General features: G+C 43.3%; 1 protein-coding gene across 12 annotated transcripts in view; it reads left to right on the plus strand.

The window, feature by feature from the left end:
* The window catches only part of c2cd5 (C2 calcium dependent domain containing 5), a 96,091-nt gene extending 81,505 nt beyond the window's left edge, over positions 1-14,586 (plus strand). For 11 of the 12 annotated variants that reach the window (XM_055652840.1, XM_055652847.1, XM_055652849.1 and 8 more), the window contains 2 exons: positions 9,393-9,539; positions 13,097-14,586. In XM_055652840.1, coding sequence (XP_055508815.1) covers positions 9,393-9,539; positions 13,097-13,228 — 279 coding nt within the window. In that variant the 3' untranslated portion in view covers positions 13,229-14,586. Of the gene's footprint in view, positions 1-9,392; positions 9,540-13,096 lie in introns of those variants that run through there. The other variant, XM_055652850.1, reaches the window with a different exon arrangement.
* Positions 14,587-22,223: the final 7,637 nt, after the last annotated feature.

Below are 22,223 nucleotides of genomic sequence, written 5' to 3' on the forward strand. Positions count from 1 at the left end.
ATGCCTATTGAATTTTGCCCATCATCTTAAACCCATGTCTGGTTCTTGATGCCCCTATCCTGGGTGAAAGACTCCATGCATTCGCCCTATTTATTCCCCTCATGATTTTATACACTCTATAAGATCAATATTTGTTTTCATTTGACAAAGTGAGCTGAACCTCTTTCCTTTAGAATGTGTAGGAAAGAACTGCAGATGCTGGTGTACACTGAAGATAGGCACAAAATGCTGGAGTAACTCAGCGGGTCAGCCAGCATCTCTGGAGAAAAAGAAGAGGTGACGTTTCAGGTTGAGACCCTTCTTCAGACCTTCAGATTCCTAAAGAATCTGAAGAAGGGTCTCGACCTGAAACGTCACCTATTCTTTTTCTCCAGAGATGCTGCCTGCCCCGCTGAGTTACTCCAGCATTTTGTGTCTGCCTTTAGAATTATGTCTGCAGTTAATGTGGCTGCTTTTGGCAACTTCAGACAACAATAACATATTTCTGTTGCTCCTTTTCAATGTAGGAAAATGTTGCACAGTTATTTGCTGGATGTGACGAAGGGGAGAGATGAATGGAGGTACACATGAAGTTAGGAGGATGGGGAGTTGCATGTAGTATACAGATGGATGAATATGATAGATAAGTGGAAGCAGTTGGACAAATAGGTACAGAAATAGGTTAGCACACAACAAAAGCTTCTCACTGTCCCTCAATACACGTGACAATAAACTAAACTGAAACTGAGGCTGAGAAATGGCAACTGGAGTTTAATCCGAGCAATTGTAGGGTGTTCCACTTTAGGAAGTAAAATGTATGGGGGAAAGTATACAGTTAATGGCAAGACCCTTATCAGAATCCATTTCCAGAGGGATCTTGGGGTCCAGGTCCATTGTTTCTTGAAAGTGGCAACACAAGTAAACAATGTGGCATAGAAGGTGCATGGTGCGCCTGCCTCCAGTGGTCTGGCCATTTGAGTATTGGTCATCATGCAGCTTGATAGAACTATGGTTTGGCTGCATTTTTAGTATTACAGTGCCCTCCATAATGTTTGGAACAAAGACCCATCATTTATCTATTTGCCTCTGACTCCACAATTTGAGATTTGTAATAGAAAAAAAATCACACGTGGTTAAAGTGCACTTTGTCAGATTTTAATAAAGGCCATTTTTATACATTTTGGTTGCACCATGTAGAAATTACAGCAGTGTTTATACATAGTCCCCCCCCATTTCAGGGCACCATAATGTTTGGGACACAGCAATGTCATGTAAATGAAAGTAGTCATGTTTAGTATATTGTTGCATATCCTTTGCATGCAATGACTGTTGAAGTCTGCGATTCATGGACATCACCAGTTGCTGGGCGTCTTCTCTGGTGATGCTCTACCAGGCCTGTATTGCAGTCATCTTTAGCTTATGCTTGTTTTGGGGGCTAGTCCCCTTCAGTTTTCTCTTCAGCATATAAAAGGCATACTCAATTGGGTTCAGATCAGGTAATTGACTTGGCCACTCAAGAATTGACCATTTTTTTATCTTTGGTGCTTTGAAAGTATGTTTAGGATTATTGTCTTGCTGTAGAATGAACCGCCAGCCAATGAGTTTTGAGGCATTTGTTTGAACTTGAGCAGATGTGTCTATATACTTCAGAATTCATTATGCTACTACCATCAGCAGTTGTGTCATCAATGAAGATTAGTGAGCCAGTACCTTCAGCAGCCATACATGCCCAGGCCATAACACCCCCACCACCGTGTTTCACAGATGAGGTGGTATGCTTTGGATCTTGGGCAGTTCCTTCTCTCCTCTCCTGCTCTTGCCATCACTCTGATATAAGTTAATCGTTATCTCATCTGTCCACAAGACCTTTTTCCAGAACTGTGGTTGCTCTTTTAAGTACTTCTTGGCAAACTGTAACCTGGCCATCCTATTTTTGCAGCTAACCAAGTGGTTTGCATCTTGCAGTTTAGCCTCTGTATTTCTGTTCATGAAGTCTTCTGTGGACAGTGGTCATTGACAAATCCTCTCCTGAAGAATGTTTCTGATCTGTCGGACAGGTGTTTGGTGATTTTTCTTTATTATAGAGAGAATTCTTCTGTCATCAGCTGTGGAGGTCTTCCTTGGCCTGCCAGTCCCTTTGCGATTAGTAAGCTCACCAGTGCTCTCTTTCTTCTTAATGAAGTTCCAAATTGTAGATTTTGGTAAGCCTAAGGTTTGGCTGATGTCTCTAACAGTTTTATTCTTGTTTCTTAGTCTCATAATGGCTTGTTTGACCTTTCATTGGGACAACTTTGGTCCTCATGTTGATAAACAGCAATAAAAGTTTCCAAAGGTGATGGAAAGACTGGAGGAAAGAATAGGTGCTGAGAGCTCTCTTATACCTGCATTAAGGAGGCAATTAAACACACCTGAGCAATTACAAACATCTGTGAAGCCATGTGTCCCAAACATTATGGTGCCCTGAAATGGGGGTGCAATGTATAAACACAGCTGTAATTTATACATGGTGAAACCAAAATGTATAAAAATACACTTTAATAAAATCTGACAATGTGCACTTTAACCACATGTGATTTTTTTTTTTCCTATTATAAATCTCAAATTGTGGAGTACAGAGACAAATATTTGTTTTTAATCCCAAACAAATCTTTGTCCCAAACATTATGGAGGGCACTATACGTGCAGTTCTGGTCGCCCCATTGCAGGGATTTTGTGGAGGCTTTGGAGCGGGTGCAGAATGCTACCTCGATTAAGGGGTATTAGCTGCAAGGAGACGTTGAACAGACTTGGATTGCTTCCTCCGAGCACCAGAAGTTGAGGGGAATCCTGATGGAAGAATTTTATGAAAGGCATAGAGTAGACAGTCAGAATCTCTTTCCCAAGATGTAAATGTCAAGGACGAAAGAGCATAGTTTAAGGTGAGAGGGGCAAAGTGTAAAGGAGTTATGTGGGGCACGTTTGTTATTTTTGCACTGTGTTGAGTGCTTGGAACACACTGCCAGGGATAGTGGCGGAGATAAATACGATAGTGGCGTTGAAGAGGCTGTTAGATAGGCACATGGAAATGAATCATTTGCAGGCAGAGGAGATTATTTTATCATGGCATCAGGTTTCGCACTTTGGACCGAAGGGCCTGTTCCTGTCCTGTACGTTTTTTTTTTTCAGTGAATATAAATAAATGAATTATGCATTTAGATATAGTGATATGATTAAGATCCCTTGGTTCTAAACCTTTGAGCAACCATTTATTTGCAGTTTAGAACATTATCCATCAGACCCAAATAAATAATGTGCTATTTAACAGGTCTCCAGGACATTGCTGAGCCTTAATGAGATGATATTACATATTGGCAGAAACCCAGCAGCAAATGTTCTATTCTGTTTATGAAAGACACTCAGTGGAATGAGTGTATTTTCTCTCAAATTGTACATTTTGCACATCTTCAGGTTATGTCATCTCGTTTTGCATGTCAGCTGGCAACAGCGATAAGTTTCATGCCTGCAGCCCATTTACAAAATAAAATTCCAATGGGACTCAACCAAATAAAAACATTAGCAGACATGACAGGATACAGGATTGGCTTCATGGTAGGAAGCAGAGGGCAGTGTAGGAACGCTGTTTTTAAAATGTAGGCCTCAGGGGTCGGTGCTGGGCCCCTTGTCGTTTGTCATCTACATCAACGATTTGGATGAGCATGTACAAGGCATCATGAGTGAGTTTAGGTATGACTGAAATTGACAATTTAAATAGAAGGTTATCAAGAATTACAGCAAGATCTTCAACAGGTGGGCCTCGGAATGACAGTGTGAGATGTTGTATTTTGCAAAGTGAAATCAGGCCACGACCTTGATGGTGAACGGTAGGGCTCTGGGGAGAGTTGCAGAGCAGAGGGATCTAGGAGTGCAGGTAAATAGTTCCCGGCAAGTGTCATTCACAGGTAGATAGGAAAGTGAAGAAGGCTTTTGTCATGTTAGTCTTCATCAGTTAGGGAATTGAGTATAGAAGCTGGGATATTATGAGGTCATAAGTAATAGGAGTAAAATTAGGCCATTCGGCCCATCAAGTCTACTCCGCCATTCAATCATGGCTGATCTATCTCTCCCTCCTAACCCCATTCTCCTGCCTTCTCCCCATAACCTCTGACACCTGTACTAATCAAGAATCTGTCTATCTCTGCCTTTAAAATATCCACTGATATTACAGTTATACAAGACATCGGAGTACTGTGTTCTTGATGTTGCCAGAACTCAGCCTTGAGTTATAGGGAGAGGTTGGGTCGACTAGGACTTTGGTCATTGGAGTGCAGAAAGCTGAGGGGTGATCTTTATAGACGTGTGTAAAATAATGAGGGGAATAGATACAATTAATGTTCTTTTTCTGTCAGAGTAATCAAGAACTCAAAGGCACATTGGTTTAAGGTGAGAGGGAGAGGATTTAATAAGAACCTGAGGGGTAACTTTTTCAAACAGAGGGTGGTGGGTATATTGAACGAGCTGCCAAAGGAGGTAGTTGAGTTAGGTACAATGGCAGCATTTAAAATACACTTAGACAGGGACATGGATAGGATGGTTGACAGAGATCTGAGCTAAACATGGGATTAGCTGAGATGGGGCATCTGGATCAGCATGAACAAGTTGGGCCGAAGGGTCTATTTCTATTCCCTGATTCTGACTGAAAGATAGATTGAAGAAGTGGATTTTGAGGATTGCAGTGAAGACTATGTTGGAAGAATTGAAAGAACCAAGACCATTTTTTAAACAATATTAAGAAAAACCTCAAATTTATATTTATCACTTGACGGTGTTTTTGCTGATTATGAGAGTGTGTTGTAAACTTGAAAGTAATTACTTGGAGAACATTAGGCTTTTTCTTTCCAGTCTGTAGCAATGTTACAAAATTTTGAGATTTTAAAAATCAAGTCTGCAATTTATCCCATCAGATAAACAATAAAAATAAGTTTAATTTGACACCTAATTCACTTTCATATCTCAAGTATTTAAAAAGATATGGCCATTTTCATACTCGGAAATTAGCATCTTGTTCCCTATTGATTTTTTATGGACATAACAAAAAAGCTGTGATCGTGGACAGTCAAAAGCCCATAACTTTCTTAAAAATTAAGAGAACTGAATGAAATTTTCAGTTATCATAGATTGAAGCATTCTAAAACAAATATAAAATAATCTTACTTGGATGACCTGAAATTAAAGCATATAATTAGTTAGTTACCTAATTGTAGCTAATTCCAAACTTCAATTACTAGATCTAAACATCTATCCATTTCTTAATAAATGATTAACATTTTTAAATAGCCTAAGTGCCCAAATAATATTCACAAATAATTCACAATAAAACATGATTTTTAAATCTCATTTACATTAATTTATAGGCCAAATGGAAGGAATTTAGTGTTCAATTGCTGTAAATTAAAGTCCATTTAAATCAGCTTTCTAGTGGGATCCTGTGAACGCACTGGTTAATGTTTAACCTACTATAACAATTAAATAAAGCCCTTAAAACTAATAATAGCTCAAGCGAGGGAATCTTCCAGCGATTATTCGTTAATAATTAACTAGGCTGAAAAAACTCGATTTGAACAGCCTAGGGAAAATCGCGTTTTAAACCCGCCCCCCTCTAAACGGCGCCAAAATCGCGCACACGGGCTGGGACAGATTTTCAGCGACGCTTCAGGTACGTTTTGCAACATACCTACAGTCTGTGTTTAAATTCAGCTTGGATTGTTTTGTCTTGCGTGAAATGAGTTTAGAAAGTAAATATGTACCTCTTTGGTACTACGAAGCTCAAATGTGTAGCTGGCTAGTCCACATTCCTGTCCTCAGCTGAGCTTCGACAGAAACATCTGCAAACAGATCATGAAAGCTGTTTGCTGCATGGTGCTTAATAACTGATCATGGCATTGGAATGCAAGCTGCTGAGGGATGATCTTTAGAGATTAAATGTACACCCAATTACATTGGTGACTGAAGTGCAATTACATGTTGGATAGCAGGAAATGGGTCAACCAATCTGCACGCTTCCCAAGGTACACGTAACAGTGTGATAAAGATCAGGTTGTGGTTTATTGTCACGTGTGGCGAGGTACAGTGAAATGCATTGTCTTGCATGCCATCAAAATTAGATCAAGCTTTACATAAATACAGTTGATTCAGGATTCAAGAGAGTTTATTGTCATGTGTCCCACATAGGACAATGAAATTCTTGCTTTGCTTCAGCACAACAGAATATAGTAGGCATGAATACAGAACAGAACAAATCAGTGTGACCATATACCAATATATATGTGTGTATATATATATATATATATATATATACACACATAAATAACAGATAAAGTGCAATGTGCTATTTAACGATCAGAGTTTTTTTTTTTAGTTTGATAGCCTGATGGCTGTGGGGAAGCAGCTATTCCTGAACCTGGTTGTTGCAGATTTCAGGCTCCTGTACCTTCTTCCCGAAGGCAGCGGGGAGATGAGTGAGTGGCCAGGATGGTATGGGTCTTTGATGATGCTGGCAGCTTTCAGTTTCATTGAGGCAACATATCTATCTTATTGAGGCAACGACTGCGATAGTGGGGAGGTCAAAGCCGATGATGTACTGGGCAGTGTTTACAACGTTTTGCAGTCTTTTACGCTCCTGGGCGCTCAAGTTGCTGTACCAAGCCACGATGCAACCAGTCAGCATGCTCACAAACACAAGTACAATAGATAGAGCAAAAGGGAAGATTCAGAATGGCGAATATAGTTTTCAGCATTGTAGTGCACAAGTTCCATTTACAAAGCCCAATGTCCCCTATGGGGTAGCGCTGAATCAGACAGTATCCTGGCTTATAGAAAGACCGTTCAGAAGCCTGATAACATGGGAAGAAGCTGCTCCCGAGTCTGGTGGTGCACGCTTTCAAGCTTCTGTATCTTCTGCCTGACGTGGAGAAGAAGGAATGACATCCACAAGTGTGCAATTTCATGCGGTCTTGAGCAGAGCGGTTCCCAAGTCAAGCCTTGAGGCAACCCAACAGTATTTGGGTTTCAGTGCTCAGTATTCTATAAGGCAATTTGTTTCAGTGATATTAATTGAATTTCAATGCAATATGAGCTTGTATGTTCTTATCGTTCTATTCTGACCGCTTGCAAGTTCAGTGAGGACATGGATGGGACCTGAGGTTAATTTTTGACTTGCGATGACAATCCCTCTGTGCGTGCTTTACTGAAGGAGTGCAGCTCTGAAATGTCAAACATGGTCTTCATTTAATAGAATCTGATCGAGAAATAAACTCTCAACCTTCAGATCTGGAGACTAGAATGGCTTGAGTGTTTTGTTTAGTTTATATTAGATTAGAGATACAGCTTGGAAACATGCTCTTCAGCCCACCGAGTCCACACTAACCAGCAATCTCCCGTACACCAGTTTTATCCTACACAGTAGAACAATTTACAGAGGCCAATTAACCTACATACCTGTATGTCTTTGGGATGTGGGAGGAAACCGGAGCACCTGGAGAAAACCCAACACGGTCACAGGGCGAACGTACAAACTCCAAGCAGACGGCACCCATAGTCAGGATCGAATCCGGATCTCTGGCACTGTAATGCAGTAACTCTACCGCTGGCACCACTGTGCAATCCCAAGTCGCACCAAAAGACAAATATATGTTCAAGCAACATTTTCAATACAACATCAAAGGATCACCAGAGTTTCTGCTGGGAACATGATTGACTCGTATGACAATTATGACTTTGAGAAGACATTTGAACACATAGAGAGGAAGGGTTTAGAGGGCCAGGGGCCGAATGCCGGAAAATGGAACTAGCCCAATATGACATCTTGGACTGCATGGCTAAGTTGGCCACAGGCCTGTTTCCGTGGTGTATAGCATTGCCTCCGTGAGAACATTGGACTTTGTGCTACAATGCTGAGAACTGTGTTCAAGAAGGAACTGCAGATGCTGGAAAATTGAAGGCAGACAAAATTGCTGGAGAAACTCAGTGGGTGTGGCAGCATCTATGGAGTGAAGGAAATCGGCAATGTTTCGGGCCGAAACCCTTGTCTACAATGCTGAGAACTATATTCTGCACTCTGTACCTTCCCCTTTGCTCTTTCTATTGAACTTGGGTTTAAACTGATTTGTACCTACGTATGATATATCTGATCTGCCAGATAACATACAGACAAAGTTTCTCACGGTGCACATGACGATAATAAACCTAAACTTCTAGGAGTCTACAACAACGTTTGGAGTGTAGTATGCAAAATTCTCCAACTGCACTACCTTAGCCAGAAGACTAAACAAAGTGGAATGATAAAGGGCCTGTCCCACTGTATGAGGTAATTCAAGAGTTCTCCCGAGTTTCCCCTGATTCGAACTGGGAGAATTATGGTAATAGCCGTTCGTAAGTACTCGGGACTCTCGTGGACATTTTTCACAGTGCTGAAAAACTTCACGAGTTACTGCATTTCCCGAGTACCTGCCGTTAGCGTTACAAGCCACTACGGGTCATCCACGAGCTCTGACGTAGCCTCTACGTACATTCTACGTGCTTACCACGAGTTTGATTTTTTTTTAAACTCGTGAGAGCTCTTGAATTGCCTCGTACAGTGGGACAGGCCCTTAACTTTTATCTCTCGGAATCATATAAAGTTGCATTGCATGGGATTTTACCCATTTTATGCATGAATATAAAATATTTAACATTGAGCCTGTTTTAAACGCACAAAGGTAAAACACAAAAGGGCACAATGCGCTGGAGTAACTTAGAGGGTCAAGCAGCATCTCTGGAGAACGTGGATTGGTCACATTTTTGGGTCGAAACCCTCCTTCAAACTATCTGAAGACCGATCTTGACTGACCTGCTGAGTTACTCCAGCATTTTCTGTCCTTTGGTGGATTAAGCAGCATCTGCAGTTCCTTGTTTCTACAAAGGTAAAACGACACCCAGTTTCACTTTATCAAGACATATTGTGGTGAAGAAGCATGAAATCAGTTTTATTTTTCTTTGGAAGTATTAGCGTGGTTAAGGGTTGCAAAGTTGACTTCCTTGTCCGAGAATATTGTTTAAAATTAAATGCTCTGGGTATTTTATTGAGCATAGACCTAGTGCTGGAGTAACTCAGCAGGTCAGGCAGCATCTCTGGAGAAAAAGGATAAGTAACGTATTGGGTCAGGATACTTCTTCAGAATGATACTGAACCCCAACCTGAAACGACACCCTTCCTTTTTCTCCAGCGATGCTGCCTGACCCATTGAGGTACTCCAGCACTTTGCGTCTTTCTTCACTTAAAAACCCGCATCTGCAGTTCCTTTCTACATAATTTATTGAACAGTGGGCTTTGAAAGACGGCTATCTCTTAACACGTTACAAAAGTTTTTTTGTTTGTAAAATGTTTTCACTTCTCTCAGGAAGGAGGCGTTAGCGGGTTCCTTCATGCTTTTATTGCGGAGGTGTTTGCTATGGTGCGGGCCCATGTTGCCGCTCTGGGTGGAAACGCAGTCGTGTCTTACATCATGAAACAGTGTGTGTTTATGGAAAACACCAACAAAAATCAGGTCAGTAATTCCAAAAACCCATTTGTCTGTTATTATATAGTCATCGTAAACATTTCTTCCCATAATCATGAAACCCCAACAATCCAACCGTGACAAATGCTGCTCTCTCTCTGATAGAGCATGAAAACAGGCCCTCGGGTCCAACTGGCCCACGTCTCCCCAGATCCATATCAAAGCTTGTCCCATTCAGGAGATCCTTCATCCCTGCAGCCATTAGATTTTATAATTCGGACCGCTAGGCTGTAGGGGGATGCATTTTTGCAATTTTTAATTTTTAATTGTTAATTATTGGTCTTTTTAAGTATTTATTGCTCTCGGGTAGTGTCCACAGTGTATTCTATGTATTTTCTGTCTGCGTTCGTTTTGAATCTGTGGGTTTGTTGGTTGGGGGCTTCTGGACATCTGAATTTCCCTGAGGGGATCAATAAAGTATTTATTATTATTATTATTATTATTATTATTATTATTTACCTCTGGGTGGCTCATGTCCTAAACTTTCCCTATCCATGGATCTGTCCACATGGCATTTCAATATTTTTCCACATACAGTGCTGGCTGAAAGGTCTGTTCGTGTGCCAAACTCGTCTTTGCCTTTGTAGAATTTGGGAGAATGAAAGATGGTTGCACTGAAAAAATTTTAAATGGCATAATGCAGTAGATGTGGATTACTAGATGGTGATGTTTAAAACCAGGGGTCACAGTCTCAAAATACAGGGTGGGCAACTTGGTCAGAAATGAGACGTTTCTGTGGTGAGAGGGAGGTGAATCTTTTGGAATTCCACCTAAGATGCCCAGTCCCTGAGTATATTGAGGAGAGAAATAAATAAATATTTGGAGATGAAGAATATTGTCATGTGGAGTTGTTTCAGGAAAGTGACTACTGAGGCAAAAGATTAGCAATGATATTATTGAATGTCAGCACAGACACAAGCAGTCCATTGGCCGTCTCCAGTTATTTTGTTCTTCCTCTTTAAAACGTCACTACCATCACAATTTGTCCGATTAGGATTTCAATCCAGCTGCACTTTGACAGCCACAATTCTATTTTTGATGTTTAGTTTTAGTTTAGAGGTACAGCACTGAAACTGGCCCTTCTGCCCACCGAATCTGTGCCGACCAGCGATCCCCGCACACTAACGCTATCCTTCCTTCTTCTTCTTTCGTGTGGCGTGCACAGCCTAAAGTTGTTGGTCAACTTGTTCTATTTGATCTTTTGTTTGTGGACGCCGAGTTGATTGCATTAATCGAAACAGGGCGGACCACGTGAAGGTTGCAATCTTCCACCCCAACACTATCCTACACAACAGGGACTATTTACAATTTGCAGAAGCCAAATTAACCTACAAACCTGTACGTCTTTGGAGTGGGAGGAAACCTCCCCGGAGGACCAGGGGAAAACCCACTCGATCGCAGGGAAAACGTAAAACTCCGAACAGGCAGCAGTCAGGATCGAACCAGGAGCTCTGGCACTATAAGGCAGCCACTCTACTGCTGCGCCACTGTGTTCGTTACCTCATTTAAAAAAACTGCAACGGGGTCTGGAGGACTATGGGGCAAGTGTTGGGTGATAGGGTCAGTGGGAAGGATGTTCACTGATGAAGTGGATGCATTGGGCCGAATGGCTGGTTTCTTACGAGCAATCCGGTGCCGCATAATTTTTCAATACTGGAACCTTATGCAGTAATCTGTTTATATTACTGACCTATTTAGGATACAAGGTGTTGCAATGATTTATCATCATATGCCACCTAGATTTGTATGAAGACTTTAATGCAGCAAAGCATTCCCAGGAAACTCTGCAGACAGGCGAGCAGCACTGCACCACCTGGCCAACTGGACACTTTCGTTGAACACATGCCAAAGCCTGTTGGATCTCCCGGTTGCTAACAACTTTAACTCCCCTTTCCACCCCCCACACCGACCTTTCCTGGGCCTCCTCCACCATGAGGCCACACACAAACTGGAGGAACAGCGCCTCCCATTCCGCTTGGGTAGCTTACAACCGAATGGTATGAATGTTGAGTTGTCCAATTTTAGGTAATCGACCTACAAACTACTCGCCCTCCCCCCACTCTCCTCCAAAATCTATCAGTAAAGCTTTCAACCCATTGATCCATGCAGTCAGATTGGGGCCTGTAAACACTTTAACTTCGTTAACCATGTGTGAAATTATAAATATCTCAATTGGATTATTTCCTCCAAATTTCTCTATCTAAAGAACTGCATGTCTGGTTTTAGTTTTAGAGCAGGGAGACGGCAACCTACGACCCCCGGGCCGAATGAGGCCCGTAACCCAAAATCATCCGGCCTACAGGTGTTTTTTTTTCCCGTAATTATCCGGCCCGCAGACTTCCGACATCTCCGGTACCTCCAGAGGCCCGCGGCACCCAGGCGCGGTGACGCAAGGAGGCCTGCGCTGGCGGCCGCAATGGCCGGGTGCAGCCGAGCGTCAAGCTCTGGCTGTATCGCATCCTGCGCAAAGCTGCCGGCACGGCTGCGCGCCTTCTGTGTCTGGGCTTCACTGTCAGGATCGGGGTTGTCAATAGGCCGGCGTGGTCACAGGGAGACTATTCAAACTTCGTACAGACAACTCCGCAGTCAGGATCAAACCCGGGTCTCTGGCCCTGTAAGGCAACAACTCGACTGCTGCACCACCATTCCGCCTCTGGTCTATATAAGCCTGACCTCACAAATAACTGCTTTATAACTTGCAATATTTTGACGCACCCGAGCTATATTCTTCTTAAGTACTTCGAACTGAATGCTATAGTGCAAGCAAACCAGAAGTTTTCAGGTTGGGATTCTTCTTCAGGCTGATTACAAGCCAGATCGTTTAGTCATAGTGGTCGAGCAAGACAAACAGACACAGACCTTCGGCCCAGCTCATCCATGCCAACCAAGTTAACCGAGGTAGTCTCTTGGCTGCTCTTGCCCCATATCCCTCAAACCTTTCATATCATAAAGTGATACAGCACAGGCACAGGTCCCTCAGCCCAACTTGCCCATGCTGACCAACGTGCCCCATCTAAGCTAGTCCCATTTCCATATGTTCGGCCCATTTTCCCTCTGAGCCTTTCCTATTCATTTACCTGTTCCAAGTGCCTTCCAGTAGTTTCTTTCCCGCTCCCCCTTCAATCAATCTGAAGAAAGGTCCCGATCCAAAACTTCACTTAATCCACATTCTCCAGAGATGGTGGACACAAAAAAGCAGATCAGACAGCATCTCTGGAGAAAAGGAATACATGACATTTCAGGTCGAGACCCTTCTTCAGACTGGGAAAGGGAAAAGGGAACGAGATATAGACAGTAATATAAAGAGATATAAAACAAATGAATGAAAGATATGCAAAAAAGTAATGATGATAAAGGAAACAGGCCATTGGTAGCTATTAATGTAATCCAACATGTTGTGTCGTTGGTGTTATTTGGTGCTATTGCAAGTTAAAGCTTTTTGAATTATAAAGTGCATTCATTTAATAAAGCGGCATGAATATTTATTTATTTGCACAATGCTGAGTTTGTGTTCTCTCTCTCTCTCTCTCTCGTTCTCTCACCAGGCACAGTGCCTTGTCAATGTAAGTGGTGATGCTGTGAACTTCATCAAAGACTCCGATGTGGAATGTGCATCTGCACAGGCACAAGGAAGTGGTTCACAAACAGCCAACGGTGGCGGAGATGTTGTCACATGAACTGGTCCAGACTAATTACAGCTAAAGGTTCATGCACTTCAGGGACTTGAGACAATTTGTCTGCGTTTCAATCGGATCGACTGTAATCCCAACAAATGATATGGACGCAACCACAAACTACACATTGCATCCTCCAAATGGCCTGTATGATTTTGCATCTGTAGTCTTGTGGTATATATTTATTTATACCACAACTTTAATTTTGCTTGTCCTTTCATGATCTGGAGCTTTAAATGAGAGGTTAACATTTTCTCACAATCTTAAGCTTTGAGGACATGCCACAGGAACTGGCAGAAATGAAGGTGATTTTTTTTTATTTTTCTCTCTCTGTCAGAAACAGATCTCCATCAACCTGTTCATTCAATTCCCGGTGTCAAGACCAAACTGGGAATTGTATGAAATTGAAAATGGTACTCGAGTGTACTTTAAGCCAATGTAAAACGGGATGTTTATTCTAGAGTAGAAGCCCACTTTCAGTGGAAACGAGGAGGAGGGGGGGGAATAAAATTGCCACAAAAACAAAACGCTAATAGCAACGTAACGAGTTTTATGTCAGTATAAATCTGATGTGGCTTTTATCTGTATTCTTCTGTTAGAAGGTACAAGACATGCAAGAGATTTTCCTCAAAATAAATTACAGGCTTCTTGGTTGCACGAAGATTGTGCAAGCAAGGAAATGTTGGGTTTAGGAAAACATCTGTAATTACTACAAACAAATGGAACTGTATAATTCTGCAATATGAAAAATGTATTTTTATAAATTCTCAAGTTTAGAATTGCGATAAAATAGATGTATTTAAAATATTCATGTAAAATTGCAAATCCAGAGTATATAGTGGGCAAAGGATTGTTTTTATTTCAAATTTAGTCCATAATTAAAGACTTGAATGTACAGAACTCCTCCATCGTATGGGTCTCAAGAATTCACTTGCTTTGCATACCTGAAATGCATGAGAAAGAAAATTCACTGTTTAAACACATTTCACAGGTTATGATAAAACAAGGAAGAGCATGTAAGAAATAGTACTCGTAGCCCTTCTGAGAAATAAATGTTTAAAGAATATTTATAAAGTTTTTCTATCAATGCTGGTGGCCATATATGTTTTTAAGCCTTGTTTCATTGGGTAATGTGCTGGTGGGTACAATGTTTGCACTTTGTTATATATTTCAAAAAAAGTGTAAGATGTACAGAACATTTAAACTGTTGCTCTGCTAAATGATGCTGCATCTGAATGGAGTCATTTCCAACATGTTTGTTGTTAATCCAACGTTACCTACCAAACCATATTTGGCATGTGGATCATAATGCAAGCCAGCAACTGTGGGCTTCAGTTTTCAAATAAATTGTTGCATCTCAACCACCTGTTGTCGCTGTTTTTATGTTTAAGAAGGAACTGCAGATGCTGGAAAATCGAAGGTACACAAAAATGCTGGAGAAACTCAGCGGGTGCAGCAGCATCTATGGAGCGAAGGAAATAGGCAACGTTGCCTATTTCCTTCGCTCCATAGATGCTGCTGCACCCGCTGAGTTTCTCCAGCATTTTTGTGTACCATAGCTGTTTTTAATCATTGGTGTCCTGTGTGTCTGTCCATTGGCTTAGTAAAGGGCCTGTCCCACTTTCACGACCTAATTCACAACCCTTTTTCCTCGTGGACATTTTTCATCTTGCTAGAAAAACGCCCCGACCTACTTGATGCCACGAGTACCTACGACTAGCATCACGGCCTGCTACGACCTCGCGACGACCATGCTGCGAGTATGAGTCAAGGGCAAACTCGGCAGAGGTCATGAAAGTGGGCCAGGCCCTTAAGGGATACTTTAGTGTGATGACTTAAAAGGTCCCAGGAAAAATGGCTTATTCATTGTCCGGGGCATTTTGCCCCCTGCTTATTGTTGGCTGAGCACTACTCCCGACCGACACACAAGGGGCAATTTTACTAAGGCCAATTAACCTACAAACACGCACAGCTTTGGGATGCGTGTGGAAACTGGCGTAGTAATCGGAGTAAAATAGTAATAGAGAAAGAAATGTATAACAAAGATCATGGTATTTTGTGGGGCTGAGATAAGGTCTTGGGAAGGTATCGATTGATCGAATTGATTGCAAGATAAAAGCCTGGAACCGGGCCCACCATTTCCACGCTGAACATCGGTAGGCAAAAATGCTGGAGAAACTCAGCGGGTGAGGCAGCATCTATGCAGCGAAGGAAATAGGTGATGTTTCGGGTTGAGACCCTTCTCCAGACTGAACATCGACCGCACTAGTTTTATGTTATCTCACTTTCTCATTCACTACCTATGCACTACGGGGAATTTTACAGAGGGCCCATTAACCTACAATCCTGCTGGTCTTTGGCATGTGGGAGGACACTGGAGTACCCATGCGCTCACAGGCAAAACTTGCAAACTCCACACAGACAGCACTAGGGGGTCAGGATCAAACCCAGATCTGTGATGTTGTGAAGTAGATAAGCATTGTGGCTGGTACGGACTTGATGGGCCAAAAGGCATGTTTCTGTGCTGTACATTTCTATGAAAACATTTTAGAAACATCGGCGTTCGATGTCGGCGACGCTCCTGTGAGAACAAAGAATTACGCTGTAGGGGGGGGGGGGGGGGGGGAAGATCAAGGAGGGATCCAGTGTGGGCTGGAGTTTAGAAGGTTGAGGGTGAACCTCATTGAAACTCAGAGAATAATGAAAGGCATGGATAGAGTGGATGTGGAGAAGATGTTTCCACTGGTGGGAGAGCCTAGGACCATAGAAAAATAGGTGCAGGAGTTGGCCAGATGGAAGTTGAAGAAGAGGGACTATATTGAATTTTAACTTTGTCGAGACCCTTTACGTTGCGCCGTTTGTACTGTATGCAAACAAAGAATCGCACTGTACCAAGCCCACGAGACAAAGGATCACTCAATCAATGTGTAGGAAAGAACTGCAGGTGCTGGTTTAAATCGGAGGTAGATACAAAATGCTGGAGCAACTGAGCGGGACAGGCAACATCTCTGGAGAGAAGGAATGGGTGACGTTTCAGGTCCAGACCCTTCTTCAGACTGATGTACTCTGCTTCACATTGAACAATATATTTGGCACAAAAGACACTTTTCATGAGGTAATGGACAATAAGTGCAGGAGTAGGCCATTCGGCCCTTCGAGCCAGCACCGCCATTCAATGTGATCATGGCTGATCATCCCCAATCAGTACCCCGTTCCTGCCTTCTCCCCATATCCCCTGACTCCCCTATCTTTAAGAGCCCTATCTAGCTCTCTCTTGAAAGTATCCAGAGAACCAGCCTCCACTGCCCTCTGAGGCAGAGAATTCCACAGACTCACAACTCTCTGTGAAAAAAAATGTTTCCTCCATTCCAAATGGCTTACCACTTATTCTTAAACTGTGGCCCCTGGTTCTGGACTTCCCCAGCATCGGGAACATGTTTCCTGCGTGTTCTTGTTTAATGTCTGAATCTCATGGGACAACTTCAATTTCCCTGTCGATTGTCTCTTCCATTGGGATTTGTAATGCATACACCTGACATTTCAGCTTGCGTTTTGTCTAAATTTTGCTTTTATCATTGTTTTTGGTGCCTTATAGGCAACCCGGGGAAGTGGTTGAATGCAATTTGCATGGTCCATATGTACTATATTAAACATCCTTAGACAGGACTTAAAAAGCCAGGGAATAAATAGAGCTATAAAACTCAATAAAGATTAGTAGTTTAAAATGAGTGGCATTATTAAAAATGGATTGAACTGCAGCAATTCTTCCAAGTCCCAATATAAAATAGGAACCGGAGCCAATAATACTTGCACAATACCATACAAAAGCTTCTGCGATGTCTTCCTTTCTGTATTGAATCGTGCAGCACTGAAAGGCGTCTTCTCCCATCATCATCCATGTAACCTGTGGCACCACTCTGCGCTAACCCCATTTTCCTGACCCGCTATTTAGTTTAGAGATTTATCTTCAATGTCAATTTAAAACCCTTAACATTTTTAACGACTTTGCACTTGAAAGGTACAAGATGGTGCTGGAAACATGACAATTCTTGTGTATTTGGTTAGCGTACTCGACTGTTCTTACACTCTTGTGCTTGAGTATAAGTAAGTACGTTTATTGGCCAAGTATTCACATACAAGGAATTTGCCTTGGTGCTCCGCCCACAAGTAACAACATGACATATAGTGATAGTTACGAATGACTAAGAAAACACTAAACATTAATAACAATAAAACATTGTTGATAAAACACAATTGATCAAGCAAGTGAACCAACAAAATACCAGATCAAAGGGAGGCTACAGATTTTGGGCTGTTGAGTAGAGCAACTACTTGTGGATAAAAACTGTTTTTGTGTCTGGCTGTGGCAGCTTTGACAGTCCGGAGTCACCTTCCAGAGGGAAGTGATTCAAAGAGTTTGTGGCCAGGATGAGAGGGGTCAGAGATGCCTGCTCGCTTCCTGGCCCTTGCAGTGTGCAGTTCATCGATGGAGGGAAGGTTGCAGCCAATAACCTTCTCAGCTGATTGGACGATTCGCTGCAGCCTCCGGGTGTCGTGCTTGGTGGCTGAGCCAAACCAGACCATGATGGAGAAGGTGAGGACAGACTCTACGATGGCCGTGTAGAATTGGACCATCATTGCCTGTGGCAGATTGTGCTTCCTCAGCTGCCGTAGGAAGTACATCCTCTGTTGTGCCTTTTTGACTGTGGAGTCGATGGTAGCTCCCCACTTAAGGTAATTGTGACTATGTGTAGGAAGATTTTTACCTTGATTCCGACAGCCCTAAGAGCTATATCGAACTCTCTCATGAATAGTGTTAAATATAGCTCTACGCGTTACTGATTTTGAATGATCAGCCATGATCATATTAAATTGCTGGCTCGAAGATCCAAATGGCTCACTCCTGCACCTACTTTCTATGTTTCTATGGGGAAAAAAAAGGAATTTCACTTGGGGACATTAACGATAAAGTGGCATTAAACCATTAAAGACACAGCATGGAAACAGGCCCTTTGGCCCAATGAGTCCACGCCGACCATCGATCTCCCGTTCACACTAGTTCTGCGTTATCCCACTTTCTCATCCACTCCCTGCACATTAGGGGCAATTTACAGAGGGCCAATTAACCTGCAAACCCACACGTCTTTGGGTTGTGGGAGGAAACCAGAGCACTAGGAAGAAACCCACACGGTCACGGAGAACGTGCAAACTCCACAAACCAGACAGACAGCACCCGAGGTCAGGATGTAACCGGGGTCTGTGGCACTATGAGGCAGCAGCTCCACCGAGCCACCCCACACATGGTAGGGTTGCTTCAAGCATATTTTTATATCGGAAGCAAGTCAACTATTCTTCATTTAGATAACTTACTATTAAAACCCCACTGCAGCAGACGGTATAATTTTGTTTTTTGAGCAAGGCTACGACAAGTAATTGGGTAGCATCTCATTTAATAAATTGTGTCCCTTTCATTTCAAATAATTACTGATCTCTGCCAGATCATTTGATGTTGGAATGGAAAATTGTCCAGGAAGGAATCCATCTGCTATTTATTATTGGAGAACTCCATAAAGGCATCTGTAACATCACTTCAGGAAGAAACGCTTCGATGTTCTTCTGTAAGAAGACTCAGGCCAGGTAAGTCTTGGAAGAAAGTCAGTCGAAAACAGCAAGTACAGTAGAATGCTGTGTAATGGAAACGTTCGACCTGCCAAGTAGAAATATAGAAAGATGGGTGCAGGAGTAGGCCATTCGACCCTTCGAGCCAGCACCGCCTTTCGATATGATCATGGCTGATCATCTAAAATCAGTACCCCGTTCCTGCCTTCTCCCCCCCCATATCCTTAATTCCTTTAACCCTAAGCGCTAAATCTAACTCTCTCTTGAAAGGTAGAGAATTCCACAGATTCACAACTCTCTGGGTGAAGAAGTTTTTCCTCATCTCAGTCCTAAATGGCCTACGCCTTATTCTTAAACTATGACCCCTGGTTCTGGACTCCCCCAACATGGGGAATATTTTTCCTGCATCTAGCCTGTGCAGCCTAGTAGTCTGAATTTAATAAGGATTCCTCATGTCGGTCAAGTTGTAGGGCAGCACAGTCGCACGGCAGTAGAGTTCCTGCCTTTTGGCGGCAGAGACCTGGGTTCGATCCTGACTACAGGTGCAGCCAGTACGGAGTATGCACGATCTCTCAGCGTAAACATGTCACTTTTTACCAGATGCTCCAGTTTCCTCCCACACTCCAAAGACGTGCAGGATTGTAGGTGAATTGGCTTTGGTAAAAATTCTGAAGTGTCCCTCGTGTGTAGGATAGTGTTAGTGTGCGGGGATCGCTGGTCGGCACGGACTCGGTGGGCAGAAGGGGTGTTTCCCATGCGATATCTCCAAACTAAACTAAACTAGAGTTGCTGCCTTACAGCACCAGATACCCGGGTTCAATCCTGACTGCGGGTGCTGTCTGGACGGAGTTTGTACGTTCTCCCCTTGACCTGCGTGGGTTTTCTCCGAGATCTTCGGTTTCCTCCCACACTCCAAAGCCGTACAGGTTTGTAGGTTAACTGGCTTTGGCAAAGATTGTAAATTGTCCCTCAGTGTGTAGGATGGTGCTAGTGTGCGGGGATCGCTGGTCGGCACAGAGTGGGTGGGCCGAAGGGCCGGTTTCCATGCAGTAACTCTAAACTAAACTAAACTAAAACTCCTGTAAGCGAATCGCTCCTTAACAGGTGAGTCAGAGATGTCGGTAGCTTTTATTTTAATTCAATAGCTTTAAGGTGAAAGGGGTAAAGTTGAAACGAGTTGTGATATCTTGGTCAACGTGGCCCTGTTTCCGTGCTGTATGACTATGTGTATGGCACGTTTTTTACCTACCAGAGTGGTGGGTGTCTAGAACGTGCTGCTAGAGGTGGATATGATAGTGGCGTTTAAGAAGCTTTGAGACAGGCACATGGACATGCAGGGAATGGAGGGATATGGATCACGTGCTGGCAGAGGAGATTAATTTAAAGTGGCATCATGTTCAAGTCGGACATTGTGGGCCGAAGCATCTGCTATCGTGCTGCACTGTTCTATATTTTATGTAGCATGATCGATATAATACTAGAACATTAATAAATCATCATTAAGAATCCGAGGGGTCACTTTTTCACACAAAGGGTGGCGGGTGTATGGAACGAGCTGCCAGAGGAGGTCGTTGAGGCTGGGACTATCCCAACATTTAACAAGAAGTTAGACAGGTACATGGATAGGACAGGTTTGGAGGGATATGGACCAAGCGCAGGCAGGTGGGACTAGTGTAGCTGGGACATTGTTGGCTAACGGCCTGTCTCCACACTGTATGACTCTGACTATGACAGACAGATATCACTGTTTTAATTGAGATTTGTTCTATTGGCAACAAGCCAACGTCACACTGATAGATAATTATTCTTATTGGTTTATTATTGTCACAACTAAATATCATGAATCTCTCGGCTATTTCCATTCTAGCACCACTGATACCAACTGTGTGTTTGTGTGTGGGGATGTGTCTGTGTGGGGTGGGTGTGGAGCTGTGTGTATGTGTGGGAAGGGTGAAGGTGTGTGTGGGTAGGGGTGTGTGTTTGAGGTGTATGTGTGTGTGGGGAGGTTGTGGCTGCTGTATGGGGGGGGGGGTATGTGTGTGTGGGGGGGTTTTTGGAGGTGTATTGTGTGTGTAGGGGTGTGTGGGGGTGTAGAGGGTGTAGGGCATGTGTGTGCGTGTTGGAGGTGTGTGTGTGTGAGGGGGTGTGGGTATGTGGGGCATATCTGTGTGTGTGTTGGGTGTGTGTGTGTGTGTGTGTGTGTGTGTGTGTGTGTGGGGTGTGTGTGTGTGTGTGTGTGTGTGTGTGTGTGTGGGGGGGTGGGTGGTATGTGGGGGATATCTGTGTGTGTGTGTGTTGGGGGTGTGTGTGTGTGTGGGGAGGGTGTAGGGCATGTGTGTGCGTGTTGGAGGTGTGTGTGTGTGGGGGGTGTGGTATGTGGGGGATATCTGTGTGTGTGTGTGTTGGAGGTGTGTGTGTGTGGGGGGGTGTGGTATGTGGGGGATATCTGGGTGTGTGTGTGTGTTGGGGGGGGTGTGTGTGTAGGTGTGTGTGTGTGTAACCCATCCTGTTCCCTGAAATTTGATAACCAGCTCCTTCCTTCACCTTGCTGACATTGAGGGGGAGATTGTTTGTCCTGACACCACGTTGCTAAACTCTATCTCGTTCCCATACTCCATCTCATCATTGTTCCTGATGTGGCCCACTACGGTGGAGTAATCTGTAAACTTCTAAGTAGCAGCTTTGGGCTCGCAGTTGTAAGTGTGCAGGGAGTATAACAAGGGGCTGAGAACACATCCTTGTGGGGCATCGGTGTTGAGAATTATCGTGGAGTTTGTTCTATCGCCTACCCTCAGTGACTGTGGTCAGTGACTCAGGAAACTGAGCATCTAGTGGGAATGTTGATTCCCTGTTTCACTGGATCAGAGATGAGTTTGGATGGGATTATGGTTTTGAAGGCATTATGGTTTTGAAGGCAGTCAATAAAGTGGAGTCTGTCAAATGTGTGTTTCCTCCTTATCTAGATATTCCAGGGTTGAGTTTTGGGCCAGGGATATACCAGATGCTGTGGGCCTGTTTCAACGATAAGCAAATTGGCTGTCTGGGGGGTGGAGTTTGTGTTCATAAGTCATAGGAGCAGAATTAGCATATTCGGCCCATCAAATCTACTCTGCCATTCAATCATGGTTGAGCTATCTTTCCCTCTCAACCCCATTCTCCTGCCTTGCCCCCACAACCCTTAGCACCTGTACTAATCAAGAATCTGGCAATCTCTGCCTTAAAAATATCCATTGACTTGGCCTTCACAGCCGCCTGTGGCAATGAATTCCACCGATTCACCACCCTCTGACTGAAGAAATTCCTCCTCATCTCCTTCCTATAGATACGTCATTTTATTCTGAGGCTGTGCCTCTGGTCCTAGGCTCTCCCACTAGTGGAA

This window comes from Leucoraja erinacea, chromosome 22 (genome assembly GCF_028641065.1).
Source record: "Leucoraja erinacea ecotype New England chromosome 22, Leri_hhj_1, whole genome shotgun sequence".
NCBI classification, from domain to species: domain Eukaryota; kingdom Metazoa; phylum Chordata; class Chondrichthyes; order Rajiformes; family Rajidae; genus Leucoraja; species Leucoraja erinaceus.